Source organism: Penicillium bovifimosum (assembly GCF_028826915.1).
Source record: "Penicillium bovifimosum strain IBT 22155 chromosome Unknown utg000001l_segment0_segment0, whole genome shotgun sequence".
NCBI classification, from domain to species: Eukaryota; Fungi; Ascomycota; class Eurotiomycetes; order Eurotiales; family Aspergillaceae; genus Penicillium; species Penicillium bovifimosum.
Genome location: NW_026622710.1, coordinates 440,619 through 457,076, shown reverse-complemented (window position 1 = coordinate 457,076; position 16,458 = coordinate 440,619). Strand labels below are relative to the sequence as shown.

Genomic DNA, 16,458 nt, shown 5'->3' with positions numbered 1-16,458 from the left:
GGCAACCACTACCGATTAATCCCAGGCGACACCCGATAATGGCGAAGAGGTCAACAGGAACCGAAAGGGTGTTCAAGATGATAGGGAAACCCCCAGAGGAAGGGATGTAAACAGTACATCAAAAGGGAAATTTAAGATGTGGAACATAAAAACGCCTGCAACCATTAGGAAAATACAGAATGAGGTCCATGATGGACCACGATCTAGCCATACAAAGCTTGGGGAGACATTTCTCCTGCGGCCATGAAGTTAGTCTCAGGGTTTCCAGTGGCCTTGGCAGCAGATGCGCGGGCCATGGTGGGAGAACTAAATCAGGGGTTAGCAATGGGATCCAAGTGTATACAGATGTCAAGAACATGGCACTCACCTTCTAGAGATAGCATCGGTGAAGAAGAAGTCTTCGATCACTTTCTTGAAAGGAGCTCCAGTAGCCGCGGATCCCTTGTTCTGGTCTACGAGCTGGACTTTGCTCAAAGAATTGACTGAAGTTGGCTCAACAACGTCGTACCGACGCATAACAGGGCTGATTTCCTCCATGCGATCACGGAGCGCTTCGATGTCATCATAAGGAAGAGGCGCACCGAGGAACTCGCTAGTGGCACGGATGATCTTCCAATCATCACGAGCCGCACCGGGGAGGGAAGTGGCAGCACGGGTAACCTGCACACGGCCTTCTGTGTTGAGGTATGTACCGGACTTCTCGGTGTATGCTGCGCCCGGGAGAACGACATCAGCAAGCTGAGCACCGCGATCGCCGTGGTGTCCTTGATAGATGACAAAGGCGTTCTTAGGGATCTCGCTTTGAGCGATCTCATCTGCACCCAACAGCCACACCATCTTGGGGGTAGTCTGGGCCACCTGGGTTGATGGTGCAGTGAAGCCAACTTCATAAGCACCGGCTCGAGATGCCGCACGCTGGAGTACGTTGTAGCCCTGCCACTCAGGGGTGATGAAGCTGGCTGCATGCTTCTCAACGAAGCCACCGACAGCCTCGAAGATGGCCTTGGCGTCAGGGTGCTCTGCAGCAGCGCTGCCGACAACAATCATTGGCCGTTCGGCAGCGGCAAGCTTCTTGCCGAATTCCCCGGACAAAGCGGTCTTCAAAGCAGAGACATCGGTGCCTAGGTGGTTGAAGTCGAAAGTGCTCTCAAATTCCTCACCGACAAGCCCAATCTCAAGATCAGATCTGAGATACTGCTTGCGAATACGAGCATTGAGAACAGCAGCTTCGTGACGAGGGTTTGTTGCAACCAGAAGGATTGCATCGGCCTCTTCAATTCCATAGATCTTGGAGTTGAACAGGTAGTTGGAACGAACGTCGATTCCATGGGCAATGGGAGAACCACCTCCAGGTTGATCGAGGGCAAGGTTGTCAGAGCCAAGCTTGTTCGCCAAGTCTTTCATGGCAACGAGCGTCTCAGTGTCGACCAAGTGGCCAGCGACAGCCTTGAACTCATTTGCCTGCGGCTGCAGCTTCTGATGAGCTTCGGAGATCTCAGTCAAAGCCTGTTCCCAGGTTGCAGGCACGAATTTACCCTCCCGGCGAATAAGTGGGGTTGTGAGCCGTTGGTTCTTCAGTCCGTCGCATGCGAATCGAGACTTGTCATTGATCCATTCTTCGTTGATATCATCATTCAACCGGGGGACGATTCGCATCACTTCCAATCCTCTGCTATCAATCCGAATGTTCGAGCCAAGCGCGTCAAGGACGTCGATCGATTCAGTGTGCTTGAGCTCCCACGGACGTGCCCGGAAAGCGTACGGCTTCGAGGTCAGTGCACCGACGGGGCACAGATCAATGACATTGCCTGAGAGTTCGGAGTTAAGGTTCTGCTCGAGGTAGGTTCCAATCTGCATGTCGTTTCCGCGGCCAGCGGCTCCGAGTTCTGGGGCACCGGCGACGTCGTTCATGAATCGGACGCAACGAGTGCAGTGAATGCATCGGTTCATTGAGGTCTTGACCAGGGGTCCAATGTTTTTGTCCTCCACAGCACGCTTTCCGCCAGTTTCATGGAATCGGCCTCGATCGGCACCGTAACGCATCGACTGGTCCTGAAGATCACACTCTCCACCTTGATCGCAGACGGGGCAGTCTAGAGGATGGTTGGCGAGAAGGAACTCCATGACACCCTCTCTTGCCTTGTGAACTAGCGGCGAATTCGTCTTCACCACCATACCGGGTTGAACCGGCCAAGCACAGGAAGCCACCGGCTTGGGAGCACGTTCGACTTCGACGAGACACATGCGACCTATGTTTTGAATCAATTAGTATACCTCCATGAGACGCAAAGTGAGAGTGGGTGTTGCACGTACAGTTTCCTGCAACCAAAAGTTTTCTTGGGGAACTAGCGTTAGCAATGACGAAATGAGTAACTCGACGGAAAGCACGTACTCGTGATAGCAATATCTGTCACACGTTAGCATACGAGGATCAATGGATTGACAGAGGCTTGGTCATACCTAGGAATAGTCGCGCCAGCTTGCTCACAGGCTTGGATGAGAGCCGAGCCAGCTTGGAGGGAAGGTGAGCAAAGGACCAATGGGTTATCCTGAGGGGTATTTACCTTCTACCGATACCTTCTTTCCATCTAGAGAGCCAAGTTATCAGTTATGTGTCAATTTTGATGGATCAGACCAAGATAGGACCTACCAATGGTGAGTTCCACCTCGGCCGCGCGAGGGGCTGTCGTCGCAAAGGTCCTGGGGGTGACCTTAGGAACCCGGAGAGACCGGGCGGCCGCACGAAACAGCTGCGGCCGCATCATTGACAATGAGCAGAGATATGAAGGTTGGGTATGATGTGGAGAAGGGCGAGGGGAGTTGAGTTCCTGGTGACGGGAGGGAATTCAGAGAGCACTTTGCATCGGAATCTGCGGTTACCTAATGAGAGTGCTGACCATCACATCTGCTGACTAAGAGAGATAATTGGCAAATGGGCTCATGCTGATTGGCTCCCAAGACTCGGTTAGGCGGATAAACTTCTGCTCCGGGTTTCCTTAAAAGCAGCGCATTTCCCACCTGGCCTTGTCCTTTCTCCAAATAAATTGTTTTTCAAGGGCATCATTTATTGTAGGAGGCAGGCAATTTCCTTTTCCTATTTCCTCTACAGCATGTCCCAAGAGCGAATTTGCGCCGTAGCTGGAGCTGTCAAGGGTTCGCCTGATGATGACTTTGTTCCTTACCGACGGTAGCTACATCCTTCTCAAGCTATATAGCATCTGTATGTGAAATACATCTCAGTTTATTTTCCATATCTTTGGTCTCGCCGCAATACCCCAGAATCAAATTACTGGGATCCCAGAGACTCAGAATGTAATACTAACTGCACAGCATCCCATGTTAACGAAATGAGGCTCTTAAATTGGAAGTAACACCGCTCTGCCATGATATCGTACAATGAATTGATAGTATACAAATGCTAAGCTGCAGCCTGAGAATCGCTAACTTGCCAGGTCGATTCCTGTTTGGTCCCTGGTAACCAGGTGCGAGAAACACTGGCCCCTCTCGGTCGAATATGCCCAGGCCGGTCGTCTTCTTTCTTGGAACTGTTAGCTGCAGTATGGAAGGTATTAGGGCCTCCCTCAAAGACCCCCCTTCCTCCAGGGAAGGCATAGCCGTTGGAATCCCATGGCCTGCTTGAGTGTCGTACATTCAGGGGCAGGATGGACTTCTGGGCGCGGAAGTGATCCGTGTTTGCTCTTTGGTCGGCAACATCGTCATGGCTGTTGCGGTCGTAAAGATAAAGCCCGACAAAGGTAAGGCCAATACCAAACGCTTGAACCGAAGTGGTCGAGCTTCCAAACCATACAATGGCCACCACAATCACAAACACGCGCTTGACCAAGGATGCAACTGAATATGATACCGGAGAGATCATCGACAGCAACACGAAGGCCAGAATATTCTGGGCAAAATGTGAAACGCCATTGAATACAAATTCGAGAAAGAGAGGGCCGTGATCCAATGACCCTTTCTTACCCGACAGCGATATCGCACCGTCATGTACGAAATCAGACACTAGCGGATAGCCCTCAGTGACAAACCAGATGGGCAGATTGAGGAAGAAGGCCAACCCAGAACAGTAGCAAAGAAGGTTGAGTTTGTCCAACTTTCTCCTCCCCAGGTTTTGCAAGTCGGATTCTGCGCGATCTACCTCGTTGAACAACTTCTTCGAGAAAATGTTCTGTGAAACAAACACAATAGCTGCGCCAAATGCGCAGAATATACCGAAGAAGTTTGTAGACACCCCAGTCGAGCATGCAAGCATCACACCGACTGTTAGGGGGATCAATGATAGATAGGTTGCCCGAGCATATTGAATGCGAAACAAGACTCGGTATGCTAGAACCGTGAAGAGCGGCGAAAGCCCCTTGATGGTGTGGACCAAAGATACGGGAATTTGTGCAGTCGCCATGGAGCTGAGAATGTGACCAGCTAATTGAAACACAGCAAGAGGCAAGGCCGTAGCGATCAGATCGCGAGAAGGGTAGCGAATTCCATGTTGAAGTATGGGGACACTTTGTCGCAACTGAGGTATCCAGTTGGAAACATACACCAAGAGCAAGCACCAGAAAGATACAAATGCAAATTGAATCATTGTCAGCGTAATTGGCATCGGAAAGGCATTCAGGATCGACTTCGAGGATGTGTTTGTGAGGGCAGAGGTCAGGTACCAAACGACACACAGGGCCTGCAGATACTGTGTTAGCGAGCAACTTTAAACACATATTGGCGCATCAACATACAATCAGTCGGTACGAGACTGGGGCGCGAAGTGCTTGTGCCAATTCATGGGCATTTGCCGTCACACTGCCATTGCGCGTCCTGATTGTCGTGATAGCTTCGCTAATGCTCTTCCGTGGGCGGTGTTTCGGGTTTCGTGCCGATCCGTTCCCGTAGTCTCGGGAGTAGAAGCTTGCTTTTCGGGGTTCCCAAAGGCCGCTCGGAGCATACTTCACTGAACCGCTTCGGCTTGCACGGGTTGACCCCATGACAGTGTCGAGCGTGTCTTCGTAGGGTGGGAACTTATCTATCGGGCTGTTCGTTGATTGGGGGACTGAGGTCTTGGTTGGAATCTGCAACTCAGCCTGGCGCATGGAGGAGCGTCGTCCATGGCCGGTCACTGTCGTCGTCGCCATCTTTCACACCCCGGATCGTCGAAGCTATCTTCCGAAATGTCAATTGCCTGGAACACGCATGAAACCAGTGCTGGTATCACCTACCCGGGAAAGGGATGAGCACGCAGCTGTGGATAGACAAATCGCTCAATGGTCCCTGGTGAAGATGTGACTTCGATCGATGGAGGGAGAAGGGCGGGTTGACTTGCCGATCTGTCTGTCGATGACGAATCTCCTTGGGCGAATGAGCGTCGAGTACAGAGAACACACGCTTCCGGCGACGTCGATGAGCGAGGGAATGTGGGAAATACGCCGGCGTTATCAGTGATGCTCTGCTATAGGTAAGACCAAGCGGATAATTGTTATGGGAGAATTTCAAGTTGTAGAGTTTAGAAGATGTCCCACTTTGATCAACACGACCACGGGTAGCGATGCAATTGGATTTTCCATCTACCGCCACCAGCCATAAAGAGCATTACATCAATTGCTCAGGTCTACTCTAGATATTGACATTGTGTGCAATGTTCCTCTCTACCGTCTAGGACGTGCGATTTTGACACTCTGTGGTTTTCGATATCTCTTTACAAAGTAGTTGAAGAAACTGGTCATTTGTTCCGTTTCCGTTCGCTTCTACCCATTACGCGTCGCTCGTATCACGTGATCTAGTCCCTGACCTGAATGCACGTGACACGTCTTGGCTTTGAAGTGAGTTAGAACTTAGGGCAAGCTTGAAGTGAACCGTGTGTGAGCTTTTAGTTTTCCAGGCCTACGGATTACGGAGTCGGTAACTCGGTATGCTCATGAGGTGACTCAGGAGTCAGGTGAACCACCGGAGTCTACTCCATACGATGATACGGCGTACATGTCAACTACATGTATTAAACTCAATCACGTGCATGATCAACTATATACTACTGCGAATACATACTCCAACCACAAAGAGCCTGCTAGTTATTTGCACTTTATGTGAATATTTGATGCATAGCATAACCAAATCAAATAGGTTTAGAGGCTACTAGGTCCTATGTATACATGACATATTCATTGGGAAGGCTCACCTTTTACGTTCCTTCCTGGACCGTTCAAAAGGTTGTCTCTTTCCATCTTTCTTGACCACCCTTCTGTTATCATCCCATTTCCTCTTCTCATCCCATCTCACCTTCTACTCAATTTTCACATCTCCAAAAGCTCCCTCATGTTTACCATCATCTCGCAAGAATCTGCTCAGAATCCTTCTTGTTGCATGTAAGCTCACTTGGTTCCCAACGAGCTTGTTTGTTGCATTCTTCACGCAGCGACTTCATTGCTTTTCTACTCTCTTCTCTTTAGTCCCTATCGCTTCCTTTGCATTGGGCTCTACCACCTGCAAATATGACTACCTTAAGCGGGCCTCCATCACTTGGTCGCATGGGTAACGGAGGACATTTCACCTCTAATGAGAGCATTGACGTGCGAAATCTATCTTTTGAACATGAATCCTCGGTATGTCCCATGGGATATGATGATGACTGGAGAAGACGATTCACATCCTAACTATGTTTGCTTTCTGCAGCAGAGCCCACAGAACTCGACTGCACATTTCGGTCCTCCCAGTTCCGCTGAGACCTCCAGACATGGAAAGCTACAGGTATTGTCCGCTGAAGGGACTGAGCACTCGACAAGCAAGGTGTGTGTCTCCTGTATCATTGACCCAGGTGTGTACGTGTGATCTCACAATCCCAGAAGCAGAAGCTAGATCATATCAAACTTGAATCCATGAACGGACCAAGGACGGATCTGCAGAGAATATTGGAAAAGCTTTCTCCACAGACAATTCCACCCTCCCGATCCGAGATTGCGCATTCTTCTGCGTCGTCCCAGTTTCCTACCAGTGCAACAACACCAGCATCAACACTAGCCGAAGGTGCCCATCCTTATACCCAGGAAGATAGAGCGGCGGAAGTGTTTCGTCTCAAACAGGAACTCCTCGCTGCAAATTCGAGGATTGCTCTGCAGGAGCAAGAGCTTGCACAAACTCGTGTGATAAAGCACACATTAGATCAAGCACTTGGTTCTCCATCCGAGGTGGATTTCGGAAACCGTGAAATCACAGACCAGGCCATCGGCCACCTACAAAGTGCTTTCAATGCACCAGGCTCTGCATTCGGTAATTTTCCAGATGCATGGGGTGTCCAGGATGATTCGCAGTCTGATATGTCGGATCCATTGCCTACCGGAGCTTACGGCAGATATCGGGGGCTCTGGGGCCCCAATGACCCTGGCATCGACAGGGAGTACGGGGAGAGTCAGTCAGGTACTAGCAGCTCTGTAAGCCAAGATGCAAATCGATTTTGGGGGATGTCCAATATGTACCCATCGTTTGCCGGCCAATCATCCTTGCAACCTCAGAGGACACAGCCGGGGTCCTCGGCTAGTCCATGCGGATTCTACTCACGTCCCACTAGCGACCAGTTCTTTTACCCTCCCGGGCCCATCCCTGGGTCGCGCCGCCCCATCACCCAAAGCAGTAGGGGTGGATCTCTATTTCCGATCCAATCAACACCCTGGGGTGAGCTTGCTTCCGGGTCCAACAGTGAGCAGACCCCCAAGTCGCCTCCTTCGCCGACGAAGAGACCCTCAAGTGCCTTCCAACAGGTTGCGTTGTATTCTGTGCCTTCTTATCCCCCAAGGCCAGTGGGCAGCCCCCTTTCGCCAACTGCTACTGAATTCACAGGTGTGAGTACGAACGAAACAACATGGACCACTTCGGTAAGGCTTGATCTTACACCTCGTTGCATTGATTCTAATCATTGCCAGATGGGCGGCAACTCCATCCAAACTTACGTGTCACCACTAGAGCCGCTCAACTATCGGCGTCTGCTCGACAAAAATGTATCGTGCGACTGGAAGTACATTGTAGATAAGATCATCTGCAACAATGACCAACAGGCTTCACTCTTTTTGCAACAAAAGCTCAAGATCGGCACAACCGAGCAAAAGTACGATATCATCGAGTCAATCGTGCACCAAGCCTACCCCCTCATGGTCAATCGATTTGGGAACTTTCTGATACAGCGCTGCTTTGAACATGGAACCCCAGAGCAGGTCGTGGATATCGCCAATGCGATCCGAGGCAACACACTCACTCTCAGCATGGATGCGTTTGGCTGCCATGTAGTTCAAAAGGCATTTGACTGTGTTTCCGAGGAGTACAAAGTCATCATGGTGCACGAACTTCTCCGCAGAATTCCCGAGACGGTGGTTCATCGATATGCGTGCCATGTGTGGCAGAAACTCTTCGAGCTCCGGTGGAGTGGCGAGCCTCCCCAGATAATGACTAAAGTCAACGAGGCACTACGTGGCATATGGCATGAGGTTGCTCTTGGAGAGACGGGGAGCCTGGTTGTTCAAAACATCTTCGAGAATTGCGTGGAAGAGGAAAAGGTAAGATTCTGCATTGTCCCTGGACCACCTGCCTCGCTGGCTTACTCGCGCGTTTGATGTTCCACTTTCATGTCGATACTAACACCTGTGGACTTGATAGCGACCTGCAATTGAAGAAGTTCTGGCGAAGATTGATGTACTCGCTCATGGCCAGTTTGGAAATTGGTGCATCCAGCACATCTGCGAACACGGTGCTCCTCACGACAAGAGTCGTGCTATTGAGCATATCATTCGCTGGGCTGTAGATTACAGCATGGATCAGTTTGCGTCTAAGATTGTGGAAAAATGCCTCAAGATTGGGGGTACGGAGTTCATGGACCATTATCTTTCTCGCGTCTGCACTGGTCGTTCCGATCGGCCTCGCATGCCCTTGATCGATAGTAAGTTATGCACCCTTTACCACAAAGACAATGTCACTAATTTATCTTTAGTAGCGGGAGATCAGTACGGCAACTATCTCATTCAATGGATTCTGATGAATGCTTGCCCTCATCAACGAGAGCTTGTGGCCAGTCACATACGGTACCACCTTCTATGATCTATTCTTTTCTTTTTGCCTTAAGATGCGCGAAGACTAACAGCCAATTAGGAAACATATGGTCTCCCTTCGTGGCTCCAAGTTCGGCTCTCGGGTGGCCATGCTTTGTTGCAACCCATCTCATGCTACCCGTCCTGGCCCTGGTGCTGGGATGCAAGTCGGTCGGTTCAACAGTTTCAGTGACGACAAATTTAGCACAAGCCAGTCCGGTGGTCGTTTCGGCCGCGGACACCAATGGGGCCCCAACCATGCCCAACTTCGTTGAGTCTCTCTTGATTCTCAATTCCATTCTTATCCTATCGTGAGAACTCCGAGAAAAAGCATGACCAAAAGAAAAGCGAAGATTTGTTTATTTCTATTTTTATTCATTTCTCAACACCAAGGCATCCATTCTGTGTCGAGCCTCCCTATGTCTTTGCCAGTTTGCTTGGCCGTGGTTTTATCCATATCTATGATTCAAGGTGTATTCTTAGTTCAATATGGAAAGGTATTATTACTTGCCAATTCATTCATTCGGCTTTCTAACTTCGGTGACTATCGAGTCTTCCCGATCCCAGGGAGTGAAACTGCGGCGTGTCATTCTAATCACAAGCAGAATGATATCGTTATTATTGCAATACTATCCCATCCAAGGTGTCCGGCATAAAACCCACATGAACAAGATATCATGGAGCAGCAGTTGTAGTGTCATCGGCATCCATAGTCACTTCGCCCCTCTCCCATGGCTTCGGTCGTCGTGGCTTCTCACTGGCAATATCATGTCCACTCAGGACTGTATCTGGTATGTCCTGGATGCCGGGGATGGGTTGGCCTGTGGTGATGAGTTCCACAATGTGCGCAAACGAGGACGGGTAAGCAGGTTCAGGATGTGTCCCACTTTCAGATCCCGTAGCATCTTTATCTGACGTTGTGATTTGCGAGTCTGCGCTTGGTTGAGGCTCCGTCCGTCCCAACCATGACTTGAAGGCGGCAAAGTCAATCGCTGGAACTAGGTTTTCTTTTCTATCGATCAAGACCAGATCAGTAATATATCCATAGTTGGGGGTGTTTCATGGCATACCGTGAGAAAAAGAAACACTTTGCTTGCAAGACCAGGTCGTCATCCCGATTAATCTCCACCTTGGTAGCTGGGGTATCTGGGTGACCAAGTATTATTGAGAGGCCATTGGCAAATTCGGGATCCGAATCAAAAGAGTAAGCCAGCAGTCTCTCAAAGACTGGAATTTCCGAGGAAGCCATTGTCTACTTCTCTTATTCGGAAGAACATGTAGCTAACGTCCGTACCTGATCTCGGGCGATTCTTGGCCCCTTTCCATTTTCGTGCTGATCCCTTGCCGCTTTTTGCAAACCGAGCTTATTAAGCACTCGCCGGGATTTGATGTCGATAATCTACCTCGGTACTCCGTATGGCGCTTGAGATGGTGGTTTATGGTTATGTACGGAGTACCCAGCTTTATTTTGCACAGACCACGAGAGTCAAGTAGTAGTATACTGTACTGTGGTATAGTCATACGTAGGCACTAGGCACGTAAGGCCTGGGATGTAGAGAGTGGGTAAAATGAGGCTGAGGGCCAGACGAGGCTCATTAATGATTGAATACTTCGTTTCCCCTGAAACATGAGTCCCACGTGGAAATTGCAATGTGAGTTGTCTTAATAATTTTCTCATATATACAGAGACGCCTTGCCCTATGCTAACTTTTAGCCAGCCCTGGACTCCTGGAGTCAAACGCAAATTTCCGGGATATCTTGTGAGCGACGCCAAACCATGCAATATTGGAATTAAGTCCATGCCCTAAACTGTCGTGTCCATTCCATCCGTTGTCTTGACTGTGTCAGACCGCAAAGGCAAGCTTCTGCTTTGACACCCGGGGCAGTTGTGCACAACTTCATGGGCAAATAAATCACAGTCGATACAGAAATGGTTATGACACGCGGTACATTCATAGCGACTGCTCACGCTCATTCCCTTGGTCTGACTCTCTGCCACTTGCCACTGCTCTTCCGGGGGCACAGATGGGAAAGTGAGACCGCAAGCGAAACAACCGGAGCTTTGCGAGGCCCGACGCCATGGCACTTCCACCCAATTGATCAAGGGAAACAGATGATGATATGATCGTGCCAAATGAGTGGATAGAATCAGTGTGAGTCCACAAGCTGGGCATTCAGCAGGAAGGCTGCACACTTTGCTGTTGCATCGTGAACAAAGATAGCCTCCTCGTGAAGGCTTTGAATGGCACGCGCAGAGAGAGGGGTTGGACTCCACTGTGCGAGAAGGGAACCCCATCATCAGCAATGAGCTTGTAGACTCTTTCTGTGAATAGGCAGCTGGGGGCGTAGTCACGTCCATCATGAGTTCCCGAAAATGTTGCTCATTCAGCGCTACTCCATACGCTGTTTCGTTTCCCCCACTGGTCTTTGTACAAAGTTCCCGGCAAATTGCGACCTGCGCTCCGAGTCCCACGATTCCCACTCGAATCTTGTCGCTGATCAAGGTCCCTATCGTTTGGTGAATATCTCCCGGATCGGAGGAGAGAAGTGAGCCATATAATATTAGCACTTCTCGAGTGCCATGGCTAGGTGTATGGCTAAGTCCATGGATTAGTGTTCGTTCAGGTTTCCATACCGTTTGTGATTGGTGCAAGGACCTACAAAAGAGCACCGCGTGCCATCTCCAGTCCATTTTGAAGACTAGGTAAGCCCTTGGGGTCTTGTGTTTTGAGTGCTTGGATGGCACTGAGATGTTCTGTGGGATTACCACTCATATCACTCACACGGAGCGCGAGGCCATCTCTCAGGCCGAGCACGCCGAGCTGAGATATGGGATTTTGTTCAAAGAATTCTCTGACGAACTCCTGGGCATATCGGAGAGTCAATAAGTATCTTGTGGGTCGCATATCCTTCTCGGACATGGATTGTGAGAGGTCCAGGATTAGGATGAGATGTCGAATGATACCACGCTGCAGTGGTGTCGTATCTTTCAAAAGCCTAGGGACGAACCATTTAGCAAAGGAATATTTGGAAGCTTTCTATGTGTGAACTCACCTTTTTCGCTTCCCGGCCTCCAGCAGTCCCTCAACAGTTGAGTTGATGGTACCATCAGCTCCTTCCACAAGAGTTTCCCAAGTTCTGGATAGCTCCCATTCTGCGCCTCCACGCTGCTTTCTCTTTTTGGCTCGTGGGTCATCGCCACGATTCACCTGTAGATCATCCTCATCTTCCGTGACCTCTCCCACATATTCTTCGTCGGAGTCAGCCATGTTGTTCGTCGGTAGGTGTGGAGAGAGAGAGAGAGACGTTGCGGGAGCCTTGAAAATGGTCCAAGCTTCCGGCGGAGCTCCGTTGAACATAGGAGGAATCTCTTTTATTCTTTTCTCCGTCCCTGTGCCTTTTCACTTGGTCCCTTGGATTCTGCTTTATATAACTTCTTTGTCAATTGAGATTTCCAATTTCCCGATAGCCGTAGACGGATTTCCCCCTCCATGTGGGGAAGAAGATCCATTGCGAGAGCTGGCCTAGCAATTGAAGCTCTCCGTCCAGTTCCTGTCCGACTCCGCCCTACCCCTCCTCTTTTTTCTCGCGCCCTCCACGTTTCTCTCTCGCACTCCTCCCGATTGAGACCTCGACTGCCAAAACCAGCTGCTACATTAGTTCTGAGCTTTCCGTCCATTAGACATTGTTCCGCCGAAGCCCGCATGATGGCATCCCAAGACAGAGAGACACTTCCTGACGTGTGAGTGAATACCCAATTGAGTTGGTTTCTCCTGGTTTCTTCCTCTTCTCTGGCCCTCTTTCCTCTGTGGCTTATAGGAACAGAAGCTGATACAGTAATAGGGCTAAACCTGTCAACTACCATGTCTCTCTTTTTGATCTGCAATTGGGTGGTTCATGGGAATACAAGGGCGCTTTGAAGATCGATCTCCAAGTCACCCGTGCCACTAGTGAGATTGTGTTGAATTCGAAGGAAATCGAGGTACACGATGCAGAAATATTGGGAAAAGACGGTATGTGCGCAGATGATTGATTCGCCATTCAGGCAATGATAGAGACTAATGCTCTTGTCACAGGCAGCCGGCTCGCTCAGGCATCCGGAATCACCTACGACAAGCAATCGGAGCGAGTTTCCCTCGCTTTCCCCCAGAATATTGAACCGGCAGACGTTGTGCTTTCTATCAACTTCACAGGAACCATGAACAACGCGATGGCCGGCTTCTACCGCTCCAAGTACAAGCCGGTTGGAGAAGCCTCTGCCGACACCCCCAAGGAGGGTGAATTCTACTACATGCTCAGCACTCAATTTGAGTCCTGTGATGCTCGGAGGGCTTTCCCTTGTTTCGATGAGCCGAACTTGAAATCCACCTTTGATTTCGAGATTGAAGTTCCCAAGGGACAGACTGCACTAAGCAACATGCCTGTTCAATCCGAAAGAGACGGAAGCAAGCCTGGATTGAAGTTTGTCACCTTCGAAAAAACACCGGTCATGAGCACATATCTTCTGGCCTGGGCGGTTGGTGACTTCGAGTATGTTGAGGCTATGACTCAACGCAAATACCAGGGCAAGAGTATCCCTGTTCGCGTCTACACAACGCGAGGCTTGAAACACCAGGCTCAGTTTGCACTAGAATGTGCTCACCGCACGGTTGACTATTTCTCGGAAGTTTTCGAGATTGAATACCCTCTCCCCAAGGCTGATCTTCTGGCGGTTCACGAATTTGTGAGTACTCATCCATCTCCTATGGGTCCCGATGAATTTACCCAGGCTAACCCAAACGCCAGGCCATGGGAGCCATGGAAAATTGGGGTCTGGTGACCTACCGAACGACCGCTGTCCTTTTCGAAGAAGGAAAGTCGGACAATCGTTACAAGAACCGCATTGCCTATGTTGTAGCCCATGGTTAGTTCCCATGATTTTGTTCTAGGACTCATGCGCCAGGAAAGCACTAAGATCTGACTTGCATCATAGAACTGGCTCACCAGTGGTTTGGCAACCTCGTTACCATGGACTGGTGGAATGAGTTGTGGCTGAACGAAGGATTCGCGACTTGGGTCGGTTGGCTAGCCGTTGATCATTTCTATCCCGGTGAGCTCTTTCTGTTCTTATTTATAACCATCTGGTGCAATGACTAATGTGCAAGTAGAGTGGAACGTTTGGTCCCAGTTTGTCGTACGCAATTCTCGAGGTACTACCCACCATCTTGAAACTCCTATTGACGTTGTCCCAGGCTGAGGGTGTGCAACAAGCATTCCACCTCGACTCGCTCCGCGCTTCTCACCCCATCGAAGTCCCCGTTCGGAATGCCCTTGAAGTCGATCAGATTTTCGACCATATCAGCTACCTGAAGGGAAGTTCCGTCATTCGCATGCTGAGTGTCCACCTGGGCAGGGAGACTTTCTTGCGTGGAGTTGCAGACTATCTCAAGTCACACGCGTATGGTAGGGCATCAAGTAAGCAAATGCCGTGAAAAGCTCTAGCTAATGAAATTTAGGCAATGCAACGACGAATGACCTATGGTCCGCCTTGAGCAAAGCTTCGGGCGAAGATGTGCACTCCTTCATGGTAACCAAATGACCCTGAACGCTCTTTGGGACTACATCTAACTGACCTGCTCAAGGATCCCTGGATTCGCAAAATCGGATTCCCAGTTGTTACTGTGGCAGAGGAGCCTGGCCAGGTCAGCGTGAGTCAGAATCGATTCTTGTCTACTGGCGATGTGAAGCCACTTGAGGATGAGACGAAATGGTGGATTCCTCTGGGCATCAAATCGGGACCGGAATTGGCTACTCTTGACACCCGTGCTCTCACCGCGAAGACTGACACCGTTGGTGGAATTGGGGAGGGCACTCTTTACAAGATCAACAAGGATTTGTCCGGATTCTATCGTACCAATTATCCTCCCATGCACCTCGCAAAGCTGGGCCAGTCGCTAAACCTCCTGAGCACCGAAGATAAGATCGGTTTGCTAGGTGATGCAGCCGCTCTTGCCGTGTCTGGTGAAGGCACCACGCCGGCTTTGTTGACTCTGCTGGAGGGATTCAAGGACGAACAAAACTACCTGTAAGCAATATTCTCTCCGAGCGTCTTTGCTGCTATCTCTAATATCTCATCCTGCAGTGTTTGGTCCCAAATCTCCGCTTGTCTAGCTAACCTCCGGTCTGTATTCTCTCAGAATGAGAAAGCAGCCGAGGCACTGAAGAGATTTACGCTCAAACTGGTTTCCCCGGCCTCGGAGCGGATCGGATGGGAATTCCAGCCCAACGAGGATTATCTCGTCGTGCAACTTCGGAAGCTGTTGATTTCTATGGCCTGTAATGCAGGCCATGAAGGGTGAGCTCCCCTTCCTCGTCTCGCACGGTTGTTGGACCATCTCTGACTTCGCTTTGATCATAGATTTGTCTCCGAGGCTAAGCGTCGCTTCGACCTTTGGTCAACTGGGAAAGACGCCAGTGCCATCCATACTAATTTGCGGTCGGTGATTTTCAGCGTCAATGTGTCCGAGGGCGGCCGTAAGGAATACGATGCTGTCAAGGAGGAGTATCTCCAGACCGATTCTGTGGATGGTAAAGAGATCTGCTTGTCTGCACTTGGACGCACCAAGGACGCCACGCTAGTGACGGACTACTTGGACTTTGTGTTCTCGGATAAGGTGGCTATCCAGGACATGCACAGCGGTGCTGTGTCTTTGGCAGCCAATGCAAAGGTTCGGCATCTACTATGGCAGTATATCAAGGATAACTGGACTGCTGTCGAGACACGGTTATCATTCAACAACGTCGTGTTTGAGCGCTTTGTCCGCATGGGTCTATCGAAGTTTGCCGATCACCAGATTAGTGACGACATTTCGGCCTTCTTCAAGGAGAAAGATACCGCTGCCTATGATCGTGCTCTCGTGATTGTTTCGGACAACATTCGGACCAATGCATCCTATAAGGAGCGTGATGTGGCCTTGATTCTTGAATGGCTGACAGCTCACGGCTATGCTTAGGTTTCTTCTAGAGACATCGGTGATTTTTCCGCTTATAAGTTATTCACTTAGAATGTACTTGTTTTAGTTACTGGACTCGTTTATTCCATTTTCGAGACAATGTAAAGGTATTAGAGTGGAATCTATATTAGTATCGATCAAGATGCCCACGAGGCTGAGTTCATGCACGGGATAAGATCAATCGGAGCAGGTGATCTCGAGTACAAGTGTTTATCCGCGGAACCCTCGTGATCTAAAAAATACACGATAGAAATAAAGCTTTAGAATAAGAGACCATTCAGACCGAATATCTGAAATCAAAACGAGATCATACGCAGTTAAAAGAAAATAAAAAACGAAGCGGGTTGTGACGTGAAACAAAGCTGCGCATCAGGTGCGTCTGCCTTCCTGCACCTCCT

At 49.8% G+C, this 16,458-nt stretch overlaps 6 protein-coding genes across 6 annotated transcripts; 2 read left to right on the top strand and 4 right to left on the bottom strand.

The window, feature by feature from the left end:
- Nucleotides 1-203: 203 nt before the first annotated feature.
- Nucleotides 204-2,765, bottom strand: N7515_000188 (putative NADH-ubiquinone oxidoreductase, subunit G; the record flags this gene model as incomplete). The annotated part of the gene is made up of 7 exons (XM_056660932.1): nucleotides 204-306; nucleotides 368-2,249; nucleotides 2,314-2,336; nucleotides 2,393-2,407; nucleotides 2,461-2,512; nucleotides 2,565-2,588; nucleotides 2,651-2,765. 7 exons carry the CDS (start codon nucleotides 2,763-2,765, stop codon nucleotides 204-206), a joined length of 2,214 nt encoding a protein of 737 aa, XP_056526098.1.
- A 653-nt stretch (nucleotides 2,766-3,418) lies between these two features.
- Nucleotides 3,419-5,138, bottom strand: N7515_000187 (putative ER to Golgi transport protein (Sly41); the record flags this gene model as incomplete). The annotated part of the gene is made up of 2 exons (XM_056660931.1): nucleotides 3,419-4,690; nucleotides 4,746-5,138. The coding sequence occupies 2 exons, from the start codon at nucleotides 5,136-5,138 to the stop codon at nucleotides 3,419-3,421; spliced, it is 1,665 nt and encodes a 554-aa protein (XP_056526097.1).
- Nucleotides 5,139-6,488: 1,350 nt separating this feature from the next.
- Nucleotides 6,489-9,343, top strand: N7515_000186 (Pumilio-family RNA binding repeat-containing protein; the record flags this gene model as incomplete). The annotated part of the gene is made up of 7 exons (XM_056660930.1): nucleotides 6,489-6,599; nucleotides 6,670-6,783; nucleotides 6,840-7,865; nucleotides 7,914-8,540; nucleotides 8,641-8,920; nucleotides 8,972-9,062; nucleotides 9,130-9,343. 7 exons carry the CDS (start codon nucleotides 6,489-6,491, stop codon nucleotides 9,341-9,343), a joined length of 2,463 nt encoding a protein of 820 aa, XP_056526096.1.
- Nucleotides 9,344-9,743: 400 nt separating this feature from the next.
- N7515_000185 (DUF5572 domain-containing protein) lies at nucleotides 9,744-10,317 on the bottom strand (the record flags this gene model as incomplete). The annotated part of the gene is made up of 2 exons (XM_056660929.1): nucleotides 9,744-10,080; nucleotides 10,139-10,317. The coding sequence occupies 2 exons, from the start codon at nucleotides 10,315-10,317 to the stop codon at nucleotides 9,744-9,746; spliced, it is 516 nt and encodes a 171-aa protein (XP_056526095.1).
- A 555-nt stretch (nucleotides 10,318-10,872) lies between these two features.
- On the bottom strand, nucleotides 10,873-12,337 carry N7515_000184 (TFIIH/NER complex subunit SSL1; the record flags this gene model as incomplete). Its single annotated transcript, XM_056660928.1, has 3 exons — nucleotides 10,873-11,665; nucleotides 11,730-12,065; nucleotides 12,123-12,337. 3 exons carry the CDS (start codon nucleotides 12,335-12,337, stop codon nucleotides 10,873-10,875), a joined length of 1,344 nt encoding a protein of 447 aa, XP_056526094.1.
- A 222-nt stretch (nucleotides 12,338-12,559) lies between these two features.
- N7515_000183 (M1 family metallopeptidase) lies at nucleotides 12,560-16,060 on the top strand (the record flags this gene model as incomplete). The annotated part of the gene is made up of 11 exons (XM_056660927.1): nucleotides 12,560-12,810; nucleotides 12,912-13,081; nucleotides 13,145-13,791; nucleotides 13,854-13,971; nucleotides 14,041-14,157; nucleotides 14,216-14,241; nucleotides 14,300-14,510; nucleotides 14,564-14,634; nucleotides 14,690-15,132; nucleotides 15,190-15,402; nucleotides 15,466-16,060. 11 exons carry the CDS (start codon nucleotides 12,560-12,562, stop codon nucleotides 16,058-16,060), a joined length of 2,862 nt encoding a protein of 953 aa, XP_056526093.1.
- Between the last annotated feature and the right edge of the window lie 398 nt (nucleotides 16,061-16,458).